The sequence below is a fragment of the Spermophilus citellus genome (assembly GCF_964194105.1).
Source record: "Spermophilus citellus genome assembly, chromosome: 2".
Lineage (NCBI taxonomy): Eukaryota > Metazoa > Chordata > Mammalia > Rodentia > Sciuridae > Spermophilus > Spermophilus citellus.
Genome location: NC_138183.1, coordinates 12095603 through 12115475, shown reverse-complemented (window position 1 = coordinate 12115475; position 19873 = coordinate 12095603). Strand labels below are relative to the sequence as shown.

Here is a 19873-nt window from a genome sequence, read left to right as displayed (position 1 = left end):
AGGGAAAAGGGGCCGAGAGAGCCGGGCAGCTCAGGGACTGCAGCCTTACTGCTCGAGCTGGAGTCGTGACGGACTCACTCCACCTTGGCTGGAGTCGTGTCGGACTCACTCCACCTAGGCCCCTTTCTTGACACGGTGCTTAGTCTTTGTCGACAGATCTCCTTTAATGATCTTTACTTTTTCTTTTAAGACACGGCAACACACGCTGCGGGTGCGGTGGCGCAGGGCACGGAGCGGCTCACTCCCTTCCCGCCGCCATCTCACCTTTTGCAATGTTTCAATAAATTTAAAATTATTTCAAAATTGAGCCGGGAGCGGCAGTGCACACCTGTAATTCCAGCAACTTGGGAGGCTGAGGCAGGAGGATTGCAAGTACAAAGACAGTCTCAGCAACTTATGGAGGACCTAAGCAACTTAGCAAGACCCTTTCTCAAAATAAATAAATAAATAAATAAATAAAATGAGCTGGAATGTGGCTCACTGGTTGGTGCCCCTGGGTTCAATCCCTGGTACAAAAAAAAAAAAAAAAAAAAAAAAAAAAATTCAAAATTGAAATTTAAAAGTACATGGTTATCAATTAAAAAACCCAAAACTTTAGAGCTGAAAATCTACAGTCAAAATCAAACTCCATTTTCCGAGGTGAGGCTATTCAGACCCACAGAAGTTAAGTGACTAAACTAATGTAACACAATTAGTTGGTAGCTAAAGTAGAGCTTGAAACAAAGACTTAAAAACAAAACAAAACAAAAAAACCTTAAGGTAAAATTCACATAAAATTACCCATTCAAAAATGTACAGGGCTGAGAATGCAGCACTCATGCACACACACAACAAATGTATAATTTGGAGGTGACATTTAATACATTCATAATGTTGTATAGCTATCAACTCTATCAAGTTCTAAGAATTTTCATTACTCCAAAGGAAATCCCATAGTCATTAAGCAGTCACTTCTCATACCCTCTATTCCATAGATCCCTGGCAACCATTTAACTGGTTGTCAGGTCTCTTTCACTTATAGTGAAATACTCATAGTATTTCCCACATGCAGCATGCATCAGTAATACTTCAATCTTTTTTTATGGCTGAATAATATTCTATTTATGCATATATCTCATTTTGTTTATTTATCACCTAACAACTGGACTGTATCTACCTTTTAACTATTATAAATAATACCACTATAAACATTTGTGTCCAAATATATTTGAGGACCTATTTTCTATCCTTTTGGGTATATACCTATGAATGAATCTGTTGGGTCATGTTTAACTTTAGGGGAACTCCCAAATTGGTTTCCCCACAGTAGTGCAGTTTACATGTCCTCATCAACAATTGTTATTTTCTATCTTCTAAAATTGTAACTACCTAAATAGGTGCAAAGTGGTTCCCTATTGTGATTTCTTTATGTTTGCAGTGCTGGGGACCAAACAAAGTTCATGACTCATGAATGCTAGGCAACTGCTTTACCACTGAGTTATGCCCCCTATGTGTCATTACAATTTTGACTTGTATTTCCCTAGTAACTAAAGATGCTCATATGTCTCTTGGTTATTTGTGTCTCTTTGGAGGTTCAGTCTTTTATCTACTGTTAAGTTGGGCTTTTTGTTGTTGAGTTACAGAATAAAAATCTGATATTTAATCTGGTGCTTCTTAGGTTAAGATAAGTAAACATAATGAAATATACAAGTTATATAAAATATGAATTTAAAAATATTTTTAAAGTTAAGTTTGTATTATGGAAAACTTTAAATATACACAAAAGTAGAGCTAACACTATCCATCCAGCTGTTTTCAAGTTTCAACTAATTCTTTCTTTTCCAGTTTGTTCTGGCTGGAGTGTTTGGAAGAAAGTTCCAGATAACTTATTATTTTACTTTTAAATACCTTAGTATGTATTTCTAATAAGTAAGGCTTCTAAAAATATTAATAAGACCACTGTCACACCTAACAAAATTAACACATTTCCTTGATATAATTAATATTCAATCTATGTTCTATTTTTCCCATTGTCTCAAAATGTCTTATTACAGTTGGTTTAAATATCCAAATAAATCCATACAATTCTTTTCAGTTGATATGTCTTAAGGCTTTAAAAACAAAATGAAACAAAACAAAACCTATATCATTGCCTTGCCACTTTTATCCTCCTATTTAAAAGAAAATTCATTTATTGTTGAAGAAACACTTTTTCTAAAGAATTTTCTTAGATCAGCACGGTGTTGGAACACCTGTAATCTCAGTGACTCAGAAGGCTGAAGCAAGGGGATCAGTTGAAGTCAGCCTGGGCAACTTGGCAAGATCCTCCTGTCTCAAAATAAAAAGGACTAGGGATATGGCTCAGTGGTAAAGTACTACTTACTGGGTTCAATCCTCAGTACTGGAAGAAAAAAATTTCTTTATTCTATATTGGTTTCATTGTGCTTATAGTATTTTTAAATATGTTCCTCTACCTCCCTCATTTCAGGTAAACCAAAAGCTTAATTAAATTCAGATTTAGGTCTTTTTCTTTTTTTTGTTTTTGGCCAACCATACACATATTACATGAAGAGACAGATATGCATAAAGCCTAGCTGTCTTGCTTTTAGCAAAAAAAAAAATTTTTTTTGCAGGGGGCTGGGATTGAATCTGGAGTACATTACCATTGAGCTAAATCTCTAGTTCTTTTTGAGACAGATTCTTGCTAAATTGCTGAGGCTGTCCTTGAACTTGGAATCCTCTTGCCTTAACAATCCCCAAGTCCTGTTTGAGTTATTGGGATTACAGGTATATGCTACCACACTTGGCAATGTTGAATTGATCAGTGGGTTCAGACCCTATCCACCTATTGTAAATTTCCCCAGTAACATTTCATCCAATGATTTTAATGCTGGTGATGTAGCTCAACGGTAGAATGCTTGCAAAGCATTCACAAGGCCACAGATTCATTCCACAGTACCACAAAAAGGAAAACAAAAACAAAAATTCAAACCCTAATAATCCTTGACTAAGCCCATTAATCAATTTAGAGGTGCAAAATTGTGGTTTGTCTAATTTTATCATTTTTCTTCTAAATTTATTAGTTGGAATTCTGCTAAAAAAAGACACTTCCCTCAACATAGAAGAGTTATCCCTAAAATAGTGTGCATAAGAAAGGCAGGAAAAAAAATGCTCAGCTTCTTTCTAACTCTTGTTCTTTCAATTTTCAGAATATTATGTTACTGCTCTAGCAACTGCCAAGATGACCAATTAATATTTTCTTACTACAATTAGGAACTCAACCCATTATAGCCATCACTCATTTTTATGTCTAAATTGTCCATTTATGTCCAATGTAAGCTTCTTCAAGTTCAAGTCTATGACTTTTTAAACAAGATTCTATAAGTTTCTGTTACCTTTTTTGCTTTCTAGCACAAGATTTTCCAGGTTTATCTTTTACTTTCCCTTCTTACAACTGGAATAAGACATTTATTCAAAGAGTCCTGCCTCTTTTTAGGGGAAACTGATATTTATTTAAGCTTACAATTTTCGTGCTTTAATTATTAATTGCTTCTAAATCTTTTCAGCAGACAGACAAGGATATTAACAATTTTTAGAAAGAGAAAAACAAGTAAATCTGAGTAAATTCTGCGAATTCTAATTTAAGACTACAGGGTTTTTACTTAAATTTCACTGATTTCATAGTCATATCATTTTTAAATGCTGAAAATATTGGTTTCTGATGGCATTAACAAAATAATGTAATTGATTTATAAAACCGTGTCTTATTAGTTTCAAAATAACACCACCAGAATTATGAACAACAGGCTCATTGAATATAATTTAGGATTTATACATCCCACTAGGGATAAAGAAATCAAAATATTATGTTCTAAAGTCACCTAAAATATTTTATTCCTATATGGATATGCATTTAACTTCATAAATTTTAGCCTTATTAAATTTTTATAGCACTGAGGATCAAACTCAGGGTCTTGTGCATGCTAGCTAGGTAAGCACTCTACTAAGCTACATCTATCTCCAACCCCTTAACTATATTTTTAGATATTATTTTGTTTTAATCACTTTTAAATTTTGGGGGTGTGGGTACCAGAGATTGAACTCAGGGGCACTCAACCACTGAGTCACATCCCCAGTCCTGTTCTGTATTTTATTTTGAGAAAGGGTCTCACTGAGTTGCTTAGTGCCTAGCTGTTGCTGCGGGTGGCTTTGAACTCACAATCCTGTTTCAGCTGCCCAAGCTGCTGGGATTACAGGTGTGCACCACCATGCCGGGCTTCGCTTTTAAATTTTTAAAAATTTTATTTAAAACCTTTATAAGACACTTATGTGGTTCCTAAATTCAAAAAAAGGTAATCAGCATTCTCTGTTCCTTTCTTACCTTTTTTTCTTCCACAAAATTTTATTATTTTTATTTTTCCTGCCAATGTTTCTTTTGAAGGATTTAAATGAAAAAAGTAGGTAACGATTCTGTCTCCCTCTTTTTCTTACATAGAATAGTACACTATTCTGCACCTTGCTTTTATTTTTTTAACTTAAAAATATATCTGGAGATCATGCCCTTCCTCACTGCTCTCAACAGCTGCATAGCACTGCACCAGAAAGATAAACCACAGTTGAGTCAGAACCTTATTATAGATGTTCAGGTTACTTCTAGATGTCTGCTTTTACAAATAGTGCTTTATAACTTTATGTGTTTTGTATTTTTGCTGTATCTTTGGATTGACTCCTTAAGTGGGATGGCTGAGCTGAAGAGTAAACACAAAGGTGATTTTGCTTAATGTTGCCAAATTTCTGTCTTTAAGTTTACACCATTTGCTGCATTCCCACCAGTACTGGATAAAAGTGTTTCCCCACAGCTTGGTCAACAGAATACACTGTCAAACTTTTGATTCTGCCAATTTGATGGATAAGTAATGGCATTCCAGTATGACTTTAATGTACATTTTTCTTTATATGAGAAACACTGGGTATCTTTTCATATATTTGAAGCCATTTGTATTACTTTTTATATTATATCTTTTGTCTACTTTCACTATTTGTGAATCTTTCCAATTTGATTGCTAGTCTTTGTTTTTTGAGAAAAAATTAATTTTAATTTTTTCAGTTGTTGTTGTTGGTACTAGGGATTGAATTTCATCCCCAGATTATTTTATTTTTCATTTCAAGACAAGAGTCTGGCTAAATTGATAAGACTAGCATTGAGCTTGTGATCCTTCTGTTTAAGCATCCTGAGTCACTGGGATCACTGTCTACATACTTGGAAGAACCTCATATATTAGTTATATTAATCTATGTACTGAATGACATTTACAAATATTTCCCCCACCTTGTTATCTTTTTACTCCGCTTATAATTTTTTTGTGATGCAAATTAAACACAATATCACTCCTGGATTTTGAGTAAAAATTTAAAAAGTGTTCCTATTCCCTACCAGGTTATAAGAGAATTACCTATTTCATTTGTTTTTATTACCTGTATAATTTACTCTGTAATCACAAGTATTTCTGAACTATTTGTAATTTAGGCAGTGACAGCATATAAGGAATGCATCCAATTTTATTTTTCTACCTGTCCATCCAGTTCTCCCAATCCCACTTATTAAAAAATGTTTCTTGTATGCCAGGCGAAGTGGCACACACCTGTATTCCCCACTACTCAAGACTGAGGCAGAAGGATCACAGGATTGAATCCCTTCTGAGCAACTTAGTGACAACACTGTCTCAAAATAAAAAAGGGCTGGAGATGTACCCTACTATGTGTAGTACAAAAAAGGGCTGGAGATGTACCCTATTATGTGTAGTACACCCCTGGACTCAATCCCCAGTATTGCAAAAAAAAAGTTTTCTTCACAAAATTAAATTCTGTTCAAACTATATTTCTAAATAAGAAAGGTAAAACAAAACACCTAGAAGAAATACAGGGAAGTACTTCATAACTTTGGCATAAAGGTTTTCTTAAGCAAAATATGGACAGAATAACCATAAAGAAATTAACCCCCGGTGACTTATACTTTGTATATTTTCCAATTTTTAAAAATAATCAAGAGATTGATATTTTTTTCCTACAACACACACACAAAATAATTAACCTTCCTTTACTTATAACCTATGCAATCCTAAACTCCTTCTAGCTCAATTTTCTAATTTGTACATGGTCACCTATCTGTCTATAAGAGATTATAATACATAAGTCATATAGTCCATTATATTACACAGTCTATAATATATAATATAAATTATGATTAACAAAAGCTTTAACTATGTCAAGATGTATAAGGGCTGGGGTTGTTTGTGGCTTAGTGGTAGAGCACTTATATAGGCCACTACGTTCGATCTTCAGCACCACATAAATAACATAAAGGTATTGTTCCTTCACAACTAAAAATCAAATACCCCCGCCCCCCACACACACATACATGTATAAAGATGGGTTGAGTCCCAGGATTTTAATTTTGCCTTAGAAACTGGCATCCTCAAGTTTTTTACTCAAGCCCTAATTACCAATAAAAATGCTAAGATAGTCAGCTATCTTACCTGGCCCTAGAAACTGGCATCCTCGAGCCCTGACAGCAGCCCACAAATTGGCAGACAATTGCTGAGGATTCTGGTGCTGTAATATCAGTTCCGTTACAGTTCTTTCTCCAAGTGAACGGGCTGCTCTCATGGCTCTGACACGACCTTCTTCCTCCACCAGCTGACAGTTCACAAGTGTCACCAGTTTCCTTTGCATTGGACGGCTCAGTGCACTCTGGTTCAAACTAGCTACACCTTTAAGAAAAGGGAAACAAAGAAAACTAAAGGTTTTTCAATAAATTAAACAATTACATTATCTATATTTGTATTTAGCCACAAATCTTAACGAGTCCCTTGTAAGTAGTTTTATTTTTCTAACAGTGAGTATACTGTCTGTTTATTACCATTTTGTAATAAGAAGGCAGCTCACTTTTAGTTATTTCAGATTTTACTTAGGTATCATGTTTTCTGGTTTGTCTGTACCCAGATGCAGCACTTTGTATTTATTTAGTTTTCTCTCCATCTTTACTATAAAGCAATTGAAGATAAATTCAAAGATGCCTGAGTAAAAATTCTAACCTATAAAGACTGACTAATCATGGTTCTAATTTTTAAAAATTGTACATGAGACATTTAGAACATTGCTCAGTGATAATCTCATACATCTTACTCCTTTGAACTAACTCAGGGACACTGCTCCAGCAATTCTCTCCTCTTATGTATCATCAATTTTTCCCTCTCTCTCATCAGCATACAATAAGAAAAAGTATGCTATTATTTCATCCATCTTAAATATAAGTAAGGACTGGTGGTATAGCTTAGTGGTATAGTGTTTCCCTCGTATGCACAATCCCTAGTTTGATTCCTGGCACCACAAGAAAAAAAAAAGAAATCTTTCCACTGATCCCTCCTTTCCCATTAGTGGTGCTCCATTTCTTTTTTCCCATTTGTAGCAAATCCTCTAGATTTTGTATACTATTTCCAGTTTCTTACTTTACAATCTCTAAAACCTACTCTGATTTTGTCACTATCCCTTGACCAGAATTGAGCACAAGACAATTATCTACTTTGTTTTTTTCCCCCCAATTGTCTCTACTTTGTAAATCCACGGTTAATTCTCAGTCCTTATCATATTTGACCTTCCACTAATATTCAACACAGATGATTACTCTTTCCTCCTGTATTTATAAATACTTTCTTTGGTTTCTAGAATACTCCATTCTTTTGGTTTTCTTCCTTCCTTCTCCTTTCCTTCTAATCTTCCTTGCAGATTTAAAATCATCTTTTTCCCCTGATTATGTTAAAGGACCTCAGCACCCAGTCTATTTTTTCTATCTAAATTCACTACTTAAATGACCTCATCCAGTTTTGTTACTTTAAATACCATCCATATATGTCAGTGACTCCCAAAGTTACAAATAGCATCCAAGTAAATATTACAAATCTCAAATGTACTATGACCCAAACTAAACTTGACTTTCCTACCTAAACTTGATCTAACTTTACTATTCCCTGTGACAACTGATGGCCACCCACATTTCAGTTACTCAGGCCACAAGATCTAGGAGTCATACTCGACTCTGCACAACTTCTCAAATTCCAATTCAGAAATACTCTTGCCTGTATTTTCAAAATGTATCCCAGATTGAGCATTTCTCACTCCCTCCACTGCTGCAAACCTTGCTCCAAAAGCCTCTTAACTGATCATCCTACTTCTGCTCTTGTCCTTCTAAGGTGAATTCTCAATAAAGCATCCAGTGATCATTTAACATTAGTCAGATATCAATGCTCTGTTCAAAACTCTGCAATAATTCCCTAACTTTACTCATAGTAAAAGCTTGTCTTTAAACCAACTATAAGTCTGTACATCACCCGAGCTCATCATTTAGTTTCATTTTATATTGCTTTGCTCCTCACTCACATGCCTCCAGGCATACAACTTCTACTTTATTTTATTTATTTATTTATTTATTTATTGGTGCTGGGGATTGAACACAGGGCCTTGTGCATGCAAGGCAAGCATTCTACCACCTGAGCTATACCCCCAGCCTTGCTTTTCTTTAAAAACATGAGGATGCTGCACACACTAGTCCCTCTGCCTGAAACTTTTTTTTTTCTATTCCTAGTACTGGGATTGAACCCAGGGTTGCATGCATGTGAGGCAAGAGCTCTACCACTAAGCTATATCCTTTTTATCCAGAAACTACATGGTTAATTATTTCACCTCTTTCACTTCATTTCAAGTTCAAAAGCTACCTTCTTTTTTGGGGGGCTACAAGGGATTAAACTCAGGGGCACTCTACCACTGAGCCACATCCCCAGTCCTATTTTGTATTTTATTTAGAGACCTTATCTCACTGAGTTGCTTGGCGCCTCACTTTTGCTGAGGTTGGCTTCGAACTCTCGATCCTCCTTACCTCCCAGGCTGCTGGGACACCACACCTGTCTTAAAAGCCTCCTTCTCAATGAGGTCTATACTAGACAATCTGTCCTTCTATTCTGACTCTGACATTGCCAAACCTTCTAACTGCTTTCTTTTAGATCAGTTTTCACCTATACTATATAATCTTTTTTTATTATAGTCTTTTGCTTTTCTAAAATATAAGTGCTATGTTTAAAGGCAGGTATATTTTTCTGTTGCACTTACTAAAGTATGCCAAACACCAGAACAGTGCCTGGCACTTAGTCCACAATCTTCTCCAGGTACAAGATAAATTCATTTACTATCTATTATACCTATAATATGCCCCTCACTGGCTATGTAGTGATAAACAAAAATTAATATTCCACTTTTTGTCATAGCACTTAAAATACTTTATTACACTTGTACACCTATCTCCCTCAGTAGTCTGTAGGCTCCACAAAGGCACACTACACACGCTCAACATTTATATTTAACAAGTCCTCTTAACCAGTAAAAATGCTTTTTATGAACTTACCTTTTCCTCCACTTAGTGGTTTTAAGTAGAGTGCCAAATCCTCAACACATTTCTTTGCAACCTCATAGTGTTTATTCTCACCTAGATTACTTAACTTTATTGACTGATGATCTGGTACCTTAAAGAATGAAAAATTGCAGAAATACATTTATCCAGCTCATGTAATTGCTATTTATATACTTGATAAAAATCTTAGCACAAAATTATAAAAGAGATAATACATCAAAGTGATTTAAGAAAAACTTTAGCTAAGCTAATCACTTAGCAAAACTGCTTCCCAAAACCCAAGGCTATCATACATAATTGTAGAGGCTAAGTAGATTAATGTGTGTGGGGGGCAACTAGCTAATAGTTATTAACGTTAATTTCAGGAGGGTGATAACTGTGCTATAATTATAAAATATGTTAACAGTAGGAGAAAGCCATGGAAAGTTATGCAGGTCCCCTGTACACCATTTTTAAAACAACACTTTTAGTAAGTCTAAAATAAAAAATAAGAAAGAATGCATGAATTTTCTCCCCATAGCAATTTGCTAAGCACCACTTTGCTATATTATTTGTTAGGTTTTAGAATTTATAATCTGTTCCCTTTGCTAGAACATAAGAACCACAAGCAGTGTTCTCAAAGGTCAAACTCTGGGGCCTGGGGGATATAGCTCAGTGGTAGAGTGCTTGCCTAGCATGTGTGAGACCAAGGGTTTCATCCCCAGCATTGCAATGCAAGAATTAAAAAGGTCAAAAACTTGAGTAAAAATTGCAGCTCTGCCACCTCTGAGAAATCTTGAGAAAGTTATTTAACTGTTCTTTGTCATAAATTCTATATCTGCAAAATGAAGACAAATATCCATATTTTATGGTACCTTTATGAAAGTTCAATTTAATTCAACAAATATTTATATTCATGGAGTACTCACGTTCCAGGCACAGTTTTAGATACTAGGTGTCTAAAATTTTGTTTTGGTGCGCAAAACAGAAAATTTCTTGTTCTGTGAAGCTTATACTCCAGTGAAAAGGAGTCAGTAAATTAAAAAAAAAAAATACACACACACACACACACACACACACACACACACACACACACACACATATGTATGCTGTTAGAAAGTAGTGAAATTACACAGCAATGATAAGAAGGAAATGTTGGAAAAGGGTTGCAATTTTAATTAGAGTGGTCACAATAGGCTTCCTTGAGAATGATAACATTTTAAATAAAGATGTAAAAAGATGGAATGAACATTCTAGGCAAAAATAAGTCACTACAAAAGCCCTAGGTGGTAATATGCTAGGCATATTTGAGAACTGGCTCAGGAGGCCAAAGTAAGAAGATAGTGGTAGATGAGTTTGAAGAAATAGAAGTCACACTGCACAGACTTTGTAATAAGGTATCTAAGGATCAACAGAGATAACACTTATAAGGAACATTAACAAAATACTTGATCTATAGTAGATTCTAAATAAATGGTAGCTACTATTACAAAAAGTCCATGTATTTTACTGAATCTAAAATGCCACCGTTTGCATGAAGCAATATTAGTTTATGCTCCACTAAGAAAAATATGCTACCAATTAAACTGTAGCATCATTATAGAGTCACCTTGATTTCAGAGTGTCAAACCTGATTATTAACACTGAAAATAGATTTTGTGCTTTAAAAGGAAAAGTCCAAATATCAAGATACTAAGGGGAAAAAATAGAATATTTTCAGTTTGAATTTTTAAATAAATTTTCTAATAAATCAGAAAAATCCTTATTTTCTTGCTTTAATATGTAGCATATAATGTACAAAATTTTATCTTCTTCCTTACTTGTAAAATGGGGGATAACAACCACCTAAAGAGCTATGATAAGAGTAGTGATATTGGGCTGGGGATGTGGCTCAAGCGGTAGCACGCTCGCCTGGCATGCGTGCGGCCCGGGTTCGATCCTCAGCACCACATACAAACAAAGATGTTGTGTCCGCCAAAAACTAAGAAATAAATAAATAAATATTAAAAATTCTCTCTCTCTCTCTCTCTAAAAAAAAAAAAAAAGAGTAGTGATATGAGTAATAAAAGATAATAAATATTTACCATCATTTATAAGAGTAGACCCTCATTAAATGAAAGTTATTATAATAAATCTAGGGTCTTGCTCTGATGCAATAATATGATTATAACACAAAATATTCATTCCATAGTACATGTGCTCAAGACACCGAACATAATTTGTTACTGACACCCTATTAATAGGTTTTTCAGACATGGACACACACACACACACAAACACACACACCCCTAAATAAAACTTATTTTCTCATTTATATTATCTTAAATCAATTAAACTTAAAAACAAAAAACAAACAAACAAACAAACAAAAAACAAACAAACTTCATCTCAGGGTTCTAGTTTATTGGTTTCTGGCCAGAACTTTATATTTTCCACCTAATGAATAAATATTATGTATGTATATGTAAAGTATTTCTCATTACCCAAACCACTTATACACATAAATTTTGACCAGAACATTGAAGGAAAAAAAAAATACATACCTATAAATGAATTCACGATTTTACATAAGAGTTTATTATATAAAGGTATCTTTTTAAAGATTAAAATCATGAAAAGCACATACATTGACAACATTTATGTCTTTTGTATCACTAAACATCTTATACCCAATAATAAACAATGTTTGATGATTACAATAGATACAAAATTAGTGAGGTACTGAAAGTTACCTGGGCTCCAACTAACTGGAGAAGTGCGAAGTTGACAGGAAGTACATCAATGTCTGTGTTGATGGCAGTCTGGTCAAAAGGACAAGCTTTTCGGTGAAGTTTATTCAAGCAGGTCTTGCAAACAGTGTGTGAACAACCTAAACTGATGGGTTTGTGCACATTCTCATCAAATTCATTATAGCAGATTGGACAGGACAGAAATTCTGTCCATTGAGCTGCCTGCACAGGCATTGTGGAAGCTGGATGCTCGGGTTAGCAGTCTAGCAGATCATTATTTTGCTGTGTAGTGTTTTGTAAGCTGGAAATAGACAAAAGTAAGAATTTACTACATATTCATTATTCTCCTTTCAAGAGTTAACTGCTAGAGTCAATTCTCACAGCTTCAGAACCTGAAATTCTTAATAGTTTTATATGCTTTGGATGCTTTTTAAAACACAAAAAACAAAACTGTGTGTTAATGTTGCCCCCAAATAATTCACTACTAGAGATCCTTTCAACTACACTCCATATTGATTGCCACACAATTTTGATTGCTCATCAAAACTTTTATGTATTTTTCTTAAATCATTTTGGATTGTTGAGTTAAAAAAAAAATTTAAGTGCTTTTTCTTGGATTACCACTAACCCAATACATATTAAGATAAGAATTAAGATAATTAAGAATTAGTAAGCTTTGAAAACTATTGATAAAAACAATATAGTAGTCAAATCAAATGTAAAGGAGGCAGCCTGGTCATCTGAAAGAGGAAATCCCTGGTCAGGACTTAACTCAGAGGCTAACTGAGGTAACAAAAAATCTACATGTAAGAGAAGATTGTGATGACAGAGTTGTTTGTCCATAAATGAAAGAATGTTGACTAAAAAGTATGGTGCCAAAGTAAAACAAAGAAAATATTGTTTTAAAAATTTTGTAGTAATTCACTATAATACTTCTAACAAAACTTTATTATTTAGTGATTGATAAGTAGAAATAACACCTGTCAGGTAGAGTAAGAAAGAGCAGGAAAATGAAACACTATTCTTACCTAATAATTCTAAGCAGAATATATGCAAAATATAAATTTCTATCTTTACTATGATTATAAATTCAGAAAAAGTGATATGAATATGATTTAAAACTGGAAAGGCACTAGAAAATAATTAAGAGAATTTTATTTCTAAGAATAAAATCTGCTTCATAATTTTTAGCAAAATAAGATTACACTAACTTTACATTTCACAAATTTTCTGTATTTTTCAATTCAAATCTTATGTAAGTCTGACAAAGGCTCTCTGGTGAACAAGAAATCTAGGTATTTAGGGCAATTAAAGAGCTAATACTTTATTTCATAGGAATGTTTACCAACCCAGATATATTAATTACACAGAAATTAGAAGTTTAAAAATGCAGTTAAACTCAGGATAGAAAAGTAGATAACTGAAAGCATTCCCCAATATTCCAAAATAAAAATGAATTCTATTAGTCCCCCAACCTTTAAAAAATTTTTTAGTTGTAGATGGACACAATACCTTTGTTTTATTTATTCATTTTTATGTGGTGCTAAGAATCGAACCCAGTGCCTCACACATGCTAGGCAAGGGCTCTACCACTGAGCCATGTCTCCATCCCCTCTAATTAGCCTTGTGTTTTTATGTTCACAAAAACTGAGACTCTAAAAATATCTTGGTAAAACAGTCTTCTATGTAAAAAGCACCCTATATAAATTTTTTCTCAAAGTTCTAATGCAAATCTTATAAATTACAATTTATTTTTACACCAGTCACCTTCACATTGTCATATTGATTAAACCAGCAATCTAAAAATCAGTAATTATGATTCCAAGTTTAGAAATGAGGCCTAAGTAGGTGAACCGATAACTTCCTAAAACTAATGTATTTAATATTCAGTTTCCTTTATTGCAAAATTATACAGGGAAAATTTGTAAATCTAAGCAAAAATTAATTTTGTCTTAAATCTACTATTGAGAGCCTTAAGTCAGTTAATAACTTGAACCAACAAACTTTTTCCACAATGGAAAAAGTTATTATTTGGAAATGTTAATTTTGTGGATTAGGGTGTCTCAGTCCACTGGGTAATGGGAAACAGGGCAAATACTCTTTCTTTAGTTTTCCAACTACTGTATTCAAGAATACACTTGATAGTTTGAGCACTTGCCTAGCATGTGGGAGGCCCTGGGTTTAATCTCCAGAACTGGGGGGGAAAAAACAAAAAAACAACCTAACAAAGTTTGGGTAATAATTCCTAATAATTCCAAATTTGCCTCCTGCTATATGTCAGATTCTAAGTTTTTGACAACAAAATTATGAACTACATTTTCCTTACATAACTTGATATAATGAATTTTTTGATTTTTTTAAAAATTGTTTTTGTTCATTACCATTATCAATAAATTAGATTGCTCAAGACAAAAACAAATAAAATTTTATCTGAAATACAGAAAAAACTTACATAGTCCATTAAAATGTTTGATGAGTGAGGACAAAATTGGGCTTTAAAAATGGTAATTGTAGGGGCTGGGGATGTGGCTCAAGCGGTAGCTCGCTGGCCTGGCATGCGTGGGGCCCGGGTTCGATCCTCAGCACCACATACAAACAAAGATGTTGTGTCCGCCGAAAACTAAAAAAAGAAATAAATATTAAAATTCTCTCTCTCTCTCAAAAAACAAAAATGGTAATTGTAATTTACCTAGAAAATATTTTTATACCTACCCAAAATGATGGATATCGTTATTTTCCTAATACTTCTTTTAAAAAAGCTTATGAACGAGCCATAGAGAGCTAAGAATATATGTTAATTTGTAAACCTTCTAGGTTTATACTAGCACATTTTTTTTGAGAGAGAGAGAGAGAGAGAGAGAGAGAGGGGGGGGAATTTTTTAATATTTATTTTTTAGTTTTTGGCAGACACATCTTTGTTTGTATGTGGTGCTGAGACTGAACCCGGGCCGCACGCATGCCAGGCGAGCACGCTACCGCTTGAGCCACATCCCCAGCCCATATACTAGCACATTTTATGGGATTTATTTGACTCTATGGAAGTCTAAACTGCTGTTAACATTTATAGTTAACACTGAAGTATTCATCTTAAATATACTCCTAAAACATTTCAAGTTGGGATAAAATGGATAAAAGTCCTTGTCCCTAAATACTGTAGAGATTACTAGATTACTTAAGAAAAACAATCCATCTTTTGAAATAACTAATTTTAGTTACTAGCTTCTAACACTGAAGGACAATAAGACAAAACAAAGAAATGCTAAAGTAGGGGCACAACCTTAAACAAATTTTCCCTCATATAATTTTCTAAGCCATAAGTTCCTTGCTATGAGGGCTAACTCATAAAATAAGAAGAGACATAAAATAGGAATAGACATCTCTCATGATGCAAATTACAAACTGCTTTATTAAGAGCAAACTGCATACCAGCTAAGCACTTTCATTTTCTGTTATTAGTCCACCATATTATGCAGCCAGTTCAGGACCATGGCATTTGATTTCAAAATGTCAGAGTAAAGTTTACATGTTTTTCACTGTGTGTGTATATATAATTTATGTACATGCATATACATACATGCATATTATTTTATAATTCTGTTTATAAAAATATAAACATTGGGGCTCAGGTGTGTAAATTAAAACAATCATTGTTTTTTCATTCTAGTTAACACATGTGAGGATTATAAACTATTAAAATGGATAACAATACTTGTCAATTCAGAAAACTTTAAAATAATTACCTTTGGACTTAAAATTATATTTAAAGCACCAGAAGCACAATCTAGGTCTTAACCTAAAAAACAAGCAAAGAAACAAAAAACAATCGAAATAATCTGTAAACTCTAAAACTCAGCACCCAAACACATCAAAAGGATTGAAGAAAAAGATACTGAATTATAAACACTGTGATTATATGTGACTTTAACTTATAAATATGTAAGAATCATGTTTTATTTCTTAAATCAATTACGGGGTTGAAACTCAGTTCTTTAAGTGTATGATATAACTTTCAATGCCTTTTAATAGGGAAATAATAAGTAAATTTTTTTTCTTTTTTCTATTAATATTTTTTTAGTTGTAGATGGCAAGCATTCTACCACTGAGCCGCACCCCCAGCCCCAATGAGATAAATTTCTATTCCAACTAATAAAGTTTTGCTTCTTTAGTGATGGCTTGACTTCAAAGATGGATTATTTTTGAAAAGGCACTTAGGTATTTGTTTCTGCCTATCAAATAATAGCCATTTGATAACTTTCTTATTACCAAAGTCTTTAGCTCTTTGATTTTTCTAATTATAAGAGTATACTCTGTCAGGTTTTCATGTATCTACTTTTGGTTTTCATGTATCTACATTTATTGACTGATTGCAGTTCTAGGGATCAAATCCAGGGTCTCACACATGCAAGGAAAGCAATATACTACTGACTATATCCCCAAACCCATATGTTTACTTTTATTTAGTTAATTTATTTCTTGAAAAAGTAGTATTCCTCTAGAAAAGCAATGTCCAATAAATACATAATGCAAGGTGTTAGAGGTATAGCTCAGTGATAAGAGTAAATGTTCAGCATATGCAAGGCTACTCAATCCCAAACCAAAATAAACAACAAAAAAGCAAGTAATTTAAAATCTTGTCATATGAAAAAAAAGTAAAATTAAGTTTATTAATGTTTTATTTAGTCCAACTTATCTAAAATATGATCATGTACTCAGTATAAATACCAGCTACTATTATACCCTTCTAATACCAGCTACTCAGAAGACTGAGGTGAGAGGATCCATCACAAGTTCAAGACCTGCCTGGGCAACTTAGTGAGACCCTATCTTTAAATAAAGATAAAAAGGTCTGGGAATGTAGCTCAGAGATTTGTAGAAAGTTTCTGAGTTCAATACCAACTACCATATAAAAGACAAAAAGAAAAAAATTATTGAAATATTAAAAAAGAACTTAGTATTAAGTCTTGAAAATCTGTTTTTTATACTTATAGCACATCTCAATTCACACAGCTTCAAGTTCTCAATTTCCACATGTTCTCAATTTCTTACTGGTTAGTAATGGACAGAGCAACTCAGGATTACTAAAGATTATAAAGAAATACTCAAAACTACTTTCTATGAAAAAATTTGAGATGAAAGTCACTATTAAGGCATTCATAAAATTAAAAAGCCCTCATCAGAAAGATGTAACTTAAAACAGACATGAGACTGGGTGCCAAACATCAATTTAAACATGTTTCAACTAGCTTTATTTTTACAACATGCTTCCTTTTTCCAACATTAGGAAGTGAAATTTCAATGAGTCTAACCAAAACAATAAGCAAGTTCTTATTACAACTTCTTATAAGTTTATTTAACACTTTTACCTATCACAGTTTATGTTCTATATGTGAATATAAATCCTGTGTAAAGAAAAATGCTCTGTCAGTGGAAGACTGCAAATTACAAAAGCAGAATGGGAATTAATGAAAATATGAACAAAGGACATAAGTCTTCTTACATGTCAGGTTAACACAACAGTAATAACAGATCAGTAGTAACTCAAAGGATCCCCTAATGAACACAACTGCAATTAGATCATCAGAGAATAAAAAAGCCTGCTTGAATTATAACATCCGCTTTTTCTAAACGAGAGTGGAATGTTTAACATTTTGCCCTTCTAGCAATTTTCCAAACTCCAGAATTTGGAAAAAATAAATCTCCAAAAAAAAAAAAAAGGAGGCAATAGTGAAGAACAGTACTTAGTAGGATGTGAAAGTAAACAACATTAAGACAGGGATATTAGTTTAACTTTAAACTAGATAAAAATAAGGTGAAAACAGGAGAATCCATGCACTACACTTAATGATTCAAAAAGCCTCAACAAAGTTCTGTACGTATTTAACTACAAAAAGACTGCACAAACTAATTTTTCTTTGCTTTTGGGTGAAATTATATCGCTTCGGTCTAGCAATATTAGCTTTCTCAGGTTAATCAAAAGTTCCTATTGGAACTTAAAAGTTTTGACTAACACAAAAATGGAAATGATTTAAGCACTTTATTTAGGATACAAAGTCATTCTGATCACAGTGGGTGGGGAACGAGTAGAAATAACAAAGAATGGACCTAGGTAAGAGGACAGTAGGAGTTAAAATGAGAATCCAGGTGGGTTTTATGAAAATATAAAAAGGGTTGAGAATCACTGGATTAGATCTACTTTATGTCAGGGATTACTTGAGACTATTTTAGTGTGAAGATTCTATCTGCTGATACCTTAAACTGGTGATCTGAAGGATGGAAATGACAGCTACCCTCATCTCCTTCCTTCCTGAAAGCTAAGGAGAGAGAAAAGTAAAGCTGCTTCTCTGAGAAACAAAGATGCTCTCTACCATTCTTCTAAGATGGTGGAAGAGCCTTCTCAAGAGGCTTCCCCAAGGAAAAAAAAATATGAAAGGGGGAAAAAAGAGAGCCATAGCAGAATTCCCTGGCTGTGTTTCATGCCATTGCTTCTAGTCAGATCATCTGTGCAACCACTCAGGTCGGGCCATCTCCCTCCAGGGAGGTTAAGCCCTCGCAGGGCATTGTTTGGCCAAGGTCCCTATTTATACCGCTCACATCGCCTCCACCATCCCTGCGCGAGGGTCTCCGGAAGCCCCAGGGCAGCAAGATGAAAAGCCAGAAGAGGACCAGATTTCGAGGACCTCTTCCAAAGCCCTCTCTTACTAACTGGGGGAGGAAAGGGAGAGGGAAACCTGGCCTTCGCTTGGGTGGGTTCCTTAGTGGTCAGAGGCGTCCTCTCGGCCAGTATTGGAGGAAGGTGGCCATTTGAGCCGGTCGCTCCGCATCAAAAAAGCCCTACCCGAGACAGGGGCCTCCTCAGGCCCGGGGTTCCGTCCGAGTGTCAGGTGCGGCCCTCAGTTCCCAACCCTCGGGGTTCCGGCAGCAGCAGTGCACAGGCCCCCGGGTTGAGACCGGTCTCCCGCCCGACCGCTGGGGACCTGGCACCGGGCTGGGGCCCGAGCCGCATCGTGCCCGCCCCCGCCCTACCTGAGGGGGCCCGGGCGGGGTCGCTAAGGGCCGCTCCCGGGAGCCCCGCGACGGCGCGGCTCGGCGACGGAGGCGCCTCGTCTCGCCGGGGCAGAGCTCGGCGGCGGTTTCACGGCCTCAAACTCCATCGGGAGCTACAGGGACAGCCCCGTTGGCGGCGGCGAAGGCCACGGCGGGGCCTCCTCCTCCTCCTCCACCCTCCGCCTCCTCCTCCTCCTTCTCCTCCTCCTCCTCCTCCTCACCACGGAGGCGGACCTGGAGGGATCCCGACTTAGCTCTCGCGAGAAGATTCTCTCCAGTACACGCGAGATTACGCAAGCCCGGGAGTTGGTGAGGTGAAAGAGAAGCTTAGTAGTCCCTGCCACCTAAACTGCGCATTGGCTTCTCTCTGGGCTAACCAATCCACCCTCATCACGTGACGAGGAGGCCCCGGAGCACTGTGGGACTGCTGTGAGGAATTCTAGGCTAGGCGAAGGGATTGATGGGAAAATCCCTGTGCATTCATCTACGCCGGCTAGACACTGTCGTGAGGTACTGTACTGTCAGTCTCCCACCATGAAGCGTGTTCTTTGAACAGAATCTGATACACCCGTGTTACTTTCTACTTCATTCTCCTGTAATGAAATGCTGAGCGGATCCCTCAATTCTTTCACATTGGTACCACGTAATCTGCCAATCACAAAACAAAAACACCAAAATGAAA

General features: G+C 35.3%; 1 protein-coding gene across 7 annotated transcripts in view; it reads right to left on the bottom strand.

The window, feature by feature from the left end:
- RC3H2 (ring finger and CCCH-type domains 2) overlaps window positions 1-19592 on the bottom strand; it is a 65256-nt gene extending 45664 nt beyond the window's left edge. For 2 of the 7 annotated variants that reach the window (XM_081261177.1, XM_081261178.1), the window contains exons 1-4: window positions 19171-19591; window positions 12151-12448; window positions 9434-9551; window positions 6516-6749 (exon numbers count right to left, since the gene is read on the bottom strand). In XM_081261177.1, the coding sequence (XP_081117303.1) occupies window positions 6516-6749; window positions 9434-9551; window positions 12151-12381 (583 nt within the window). In that variant the 5' untranslated portion in view covers window positions 12382-12448; window positions 19171-19591. Of the gene's footprint in view, window positions 1-6515; window positions 6750-9433; window positions 9552-12150; window positions 12449-14599; window positions 14728-15887; window positions 15941-19170 lie in introns of those variants that run through there. The other 5 variants (XM_081261174.1, XM_081261179.1, XM_081261175.1 and 2 more) reach the window with 4 other exon arrangements.
- Window positions 19593-19873: the final 281 nt, after the last annotated feature.